We start from the raw sequence: 5,106 nt of genomic DNA on the forward strand, positions 1-5,106 counted from the left end.
TGGAAGAAAGAGGTCCAGTATCCCACCAAAACACACATGAAACCCAAGAAGTATTTCGAAAAGGTTGCTACTGTAAACTCTCTGGAAGGAATCAAGATGCGGGAGAGAATAATGAAATATGAGGGTTCCTAAATATTTTGTCACAATCCCAATGACTAAACAACAGAATAAATTACTAGGAAAATAAACTGCAAATGTTGAGATGCAGTTAATAAGCAGTACTGCCTCATAAAAAGATAACTGATACTATCAACTTCATTGCATAGTAATCTTTTTGCAAAGTTCAAATAACGTTTGAATCCTTCCCTGTTTATAAAGATGGGTTTTATTCTTCTCCATTCTTCTGCACTGACTGCATGCCTTCTGCTTTAACCCTATTTCGTTTTCTTTTTCTTTTCTTTTTCTCAGCAGAAGGCTCCTGACCCTCCTGTGTTTTCTTTTTCTTCTTCAGACAGCTGAGAGGATTAGGGCCACCTGCCCTTTTACGTTTTCTTCTCTTTGCACCTTCTTGTTTAGCTAGTCCTTCTTTTTCTTTAAGCTGCACAATACTTTGTTTCTGGTACTCTGGAACAAGCTGATCTGTCTGCAACTTTTGAACAAATGCCAAAGATTTAGGAGAAGGTTTATCTAGCACCATAGTGTTCTGAATAATAAAGAGGAGAGGAACGCCGGCCTTCTTTTTCACTTTGTTTGCTAATTCCTGGTCCTGTAAAATTAAATAGTTGAGTCAATATTTTGGGATTAAATGGTATTTGCAATTCAAATGCACATATTTTTAATACAAAACTATGAAGATAAATTGCATTATGAAAAAGAAACAAAACTCAATCTAGCAAATATACATGCCGGTGACTTTCAGAGCAATTTAAATTTCAATTTCTCTCCTTCTGATTAGCTCAATTTGTGATGGAAAATTTGTTAGAATTTTCTTTTTAAATGCATGTATAAACATAAGTGCATTTTTAAGGAAAAAGTCCCAGTTCATTAGTATGCAGTCTGCCACTTCACAAGAAGCAACATCATTTCTTCTACAAGTGACTTTAAACTCCTTGTATCTTAGATAAGTGTACAGAATTCCACTGTACACCGTTTTATATATATTCTATATAATTTATACGCATGGTCTGAATAAGAGATCTAAGGAACAACCTGCCTTTCTTATTTGTCCACCAGTCCTACCTTTATTTAGTGAAAACTTTCAAAATTTCTTAACACTGAAATTGTATGCTCATTTAGCACTTAATTTCACTTTTCAGGCTACTGTGCAAAGACAGTTCAGGGCAAGAGATGCACACACAAGCAGTATGTAAATGAGCATTAACCAGTTGTTTTCTTGCATCTCAGCATGTGGTCAGTATGTTTTCTACACTTTGTGCTAAACCCTTTTACGTTCTAGGGTAAAAAAAAAAATCTAATTGTTCAAGTAAGACAGAAGATTCCCTACTTCACAATTAGCAAATACATTTAAAAAGTGAGTAAGGTTTTACAAGATTTAATTCCCGTGAGCTATTTAAAAATCTCATTATCAAGGCTCCTGTAGGTTTCCTTATCCTTATGCATCAAGGATCACTTCAAATGAAATGGAGTTACCTTTTCCATAAGCTTTTACCTGTGTAGCAATAAAGAAGTGATGAGGATTGCCATCTTCAATCATGGAAAGTAAACAGGCCGAACCACTCACAGGATCCTTGTGGTGAGAACAGCTTCGAACTTCAGATCTTTGGGCAATTAATTTTGCTCCATACAGTGCTTTCCCCAATGACTCCAGTTCTTTCAGAACACATCTAAAAATCCCAAAACAACAGTGATTTTCAAATGAGAAAACAACTACACATTTTTTATAATGGCAAAAAGGTTGACATGAGTCAATTAGGAATGAGCTACAGCCAGTTGTTCAGGTTCTGAGATTTGTAAACGGCACCTGGTAATCTGAAGGCAGTAGCCCATCTGAAGATGTCAGCAAGATTTCCTTGGTTCCACACGTTCATGTGATTAAAAATCTCTAAGTTTATGGTTCCACAACATTCCAACTAGACAAGAAAATGCAAACCTAAAATCTTCCTTCTTAGCAGCACTCAAAACATTCACACCAGAAAGCGTCTATGCAGAAGTGTCTATGGGAATGCTAGCTTGGATACTCAGATGTGAACAGGACATGAAACTTAACTTTATTCCAGCCATTGAGTGGGCAGTGGTAGGAATATCCTTGAAACACAGCTTCAAGGATACAGCATCAACTATTTTTCTTTTCAGAGAAGAACATTTAGCCTTTGAGGACAATCTTTGCAAAGACTCTGACAGCAAGCCAGCTCATTTCCTCAGGGAAGTTCTGGTCATGTCACTGAGGTGCTGCCTAACCAACTTAGCATTCTGTCAGCAGGAAAAACAAGTCCATTAAGCTAGCCTAAGTGAAAACAGGTCAAAAAGACCAACAGGTATTGCTGAAAGAAGGAAGCAAGAAGTGACACTTAGACACTTAGACACTTTGGATCAAAGTGATTCGCAAACCGTTCACAGCTAAGGTCATCATCGCTTGGTGTGATGGTTTTAAGACTGTCTTTTTAATTTTTCTTCACAAAGTTCAAGCAGAGAAAGTGAAAGAATGTAAATAAATCACTATTGGGTGTAAGAAAGCAAAATAATGATTATTCTAAAACACTTCCATTGGAGAGATAGAAATGTTTAAGACTCTACTCAAAACAAGGTTGGGGAATTGGGCAGTTCTCGGCTTACTTGGCTTCTGTCTGCTTCTTCTTTTCTGGCTGAAGATAACACACTGACCTTGACCTAAGTCTAACAGCCTCTCTGCCTCTTGACTCTCTGCCTTCTGCCAGGGGGTGCTGGGGGGATTCCTTCTGGCTGGGGGGGAAGGCCCCTTGAGGAAAGAAAAGGGGGCTTGATTGTGCTTTTCTCTTGATTGTACATATTTGTAAATGTTGTGAATAGTGTATATTTGTACATATTCATTGCATTTCATCATAGATTGTAGATTTGCTTGTAAATACAATTTTCATTTGCTTTCAGACTGAGCTAGCCTGGTCATTGTTGGTGTGTGTGGGGGATTTCAGCTCTTACAGTGTTACACTTGGTCCTTTCTACTATGTAGAGGCATATGCCAGTTTTGCATGCTTTGCAAGATGGCTCAGTGTTTAACTTTTGCAGCCTGGGGTATACATCTTCCTGGTATCTTCAGTACTTGCCTCCAGGACGGGCAGCTGGCTATTCTGTCTTTGCAGAAATCCAAGTCAGGGAGGTTTTATTATAGACAATACACAAAGTCAAGTAAAAACAAAGACCACTTCAAGGCAACTTAAATTCTGCATGCACACATCCACCCCTTTGTCTAGCATACCCTGTTCTCCCTTAAAAACAGCTACTTTGGGAAGAACCCTGTACTGGCACGGCGAAACTCCAGATGAGCAGTAATCCTTTCCCTGTTCAAGAGATCTGAGTTTGCCTCTGTTCTCCCTCTGCCAAGAAGACGCTGGGAGTAGGGCAAACTCCACCAGCCATCCCTCATACATGGGGATTACTTCTCACCCCACCTCATCAATGCCTCAGCGGTTTGTGCCATCTGCAGCAAGACGGCTGGTCCTGAAGGAAGCTCCTATTCTCCTGCACGCTAACTGCGACCCACAGCGCGGCTTCCTCATTACAGCTACCGCCCTCACCATATATAACCAAGCCAACCTAGACCCCCGCAACGCCCACCCCAAAGACCCAGGACCATGACAGCAACTTTCCCGCATGCGCGCCTCGCCTCGTTCCGGGGCCCCCGGGCATGCGCGGCGCGGCTACCGCCCGCCCCGCGTTTTCTCCATGCGGCAGAGCCTTACCGGGTGGTGCAGAGCTGCGTAATGCCGCCGAGGTAGCCGGGCAGCTGCTCCCGGATCTGGATCTTGTTGCGGAGCGCGGCCTGGCAGAAGGTGCCATCCAGCAGCACCTGGAAGGGCTGGCTGAAGTGGAAGTTGTGCTTGTAGAAGCCCATGTTCTTTTTGGCATGCTTCTGCCGCCGCAGCTTCATGGTGCCGCTGCCCGCCCGGAAGCTGCGCCGGGCCCTGCCGCCGGGTGGGGCGGGGCCGGGCTGGGCTTTCCACCGCCCACCGTGGTGCCGGGTTATGGGAAAGTTGGAGCTGGGGTGAGCGTATTGGGTGCAAGGGGCGTCTGTGTGGCTTGGCGAGGCCTGCGATTGCCTTCTCGCTGCGGAAAGTGGCAGGCACGGCGTGCGCCTGGCTGCCTTGTGCCTGGGCGGCCAGGCTGCCGTGAAGCGCGGCCCGGGGAAGCTGGGCCCGCGGCTGTGCGCGGTGCGTCACATCGATTACCTGCGGACGAATTCACTGCTCTGCGTTCTCTGATGCTGTGCTAGCTCCTGCCCTTCGCTAAGATCAGAAATACACGTGGTTTTGTTTTCCTAATACACTAAGAGTGGTTTAATTAGAATTACTGTCCGAGGGACTGTAGTTTACGCACTGGCATACTTTTCCTTCGGAAGGCGTAATGAACATCTCTTTATATTGTTTGCCTGTATTAAGCATCAGCATAAGGTCTGTGCTCAAAATTGAAAAGCATATAATAAACATTTTAGTAGTACTTTCCCTCCCCCTCCCCCTACGACAAAACAATCAAATTTCACTAGTCTGTGGAAACGGCTTTCAGAAACCTACATTGCCCAAACCCCTCCTTGTCCAGCTGAAAACAGGATCACACCAGACATTCAGCAGTTAAGAAACAAACGAACGTCTGTATTTTAGGCAGGCAAAGGGATGTGCTATCAGCACCAAAATGGTAATGAGAGACAGTTGTCCTGTTACGCAGGTACAACGGAAGGCATCTCTCTGCCAGAGACGACTACTGTAAGCAAAAAAAACTGCAGGTACCTGCCAGTTAGCTGTAATCAGGCTGCTCTAGGGTCATTTAAGCGAATTCCCAGCCGTGCTACTGGTCTTTCTGCTTGCAAACAGACATAGACAGTATCTGCTTCCAAGGAGGTTAGCTAGTGTTAAAGAGAAAAATGAAAAATAATGCATTTATTTGCTGTTCTAGAAAGTAAAATGTTTAAACAGGAAGATGCTTTAATGTACTTAAAAGGACAAGGTGTGAAAAAAA

General features: G+C 43.3%; 1 protein-coding gene across 1 annotated transcript; it reads right to left on the bottom strand.

Moving 5' to 3' along the window:
* Positions 1–307: 307 nt before the first annotated feature.
* Positions 308–4,024, bottom strand: UTP23 (UTP23 small subunit processome component). Its single transcript, XM_054385524.1, has 3 exons — positions 3,837–4,024; positions 1,610–1,784; positions 308–706 (listed from the first exon to the last, which is right to left on the bottom strand). Exons 1-3 carry the CDS (start codon positions 4,022–4,024, stop codon positions 326–328), a joined length of 744 nt encoding a protein of 247 aa, XP_054241499.1. The 3' UTR covers positions 308–325.
* Positions 4,025–5,106: the final 1,082 nt, after the last annotated feature.

Source organism: Indicator indicator, chromosome 12 (genome assembly GCF_027791375.1).
Source record: "Indicator indicator isolate 239-I01 chromosome 12, UM_Iind_1.1, whole genome shotgun sequence".
Taxonomy (NCBI): domain Eukaryota; kingdom Metazoa; phylum Chordata; class Aves; order Piciformes; family Indicatoridae; genus Indicator; species Indicator indicator.

Excerpts from the sequence above, each read along its gene's own strand:
- UTP23 (XM_054385524.1), bottom strand. The coding sequence starts at position 4,024 with ATGAAGCTGCGGCGGCAGAAGCATGCCAAAAAGAACATGGGCTTCTAC. Across the intron at positions 1,785-3,836 it reads ACGCAGCTCTGCACCACCCG|ATGTGTTCTGAAAGAACTGG; the intron begins GTAAGGCTCTGC and ends TGGGATTTTTAG. Across the intron at positions 707-1,609 it reads ACTTCTTTATTGCTACACAG|GACCAGGAATTAGCAAACAA; the intron begins GTAAAAGCTTAT and ends TTAATTTTACAG.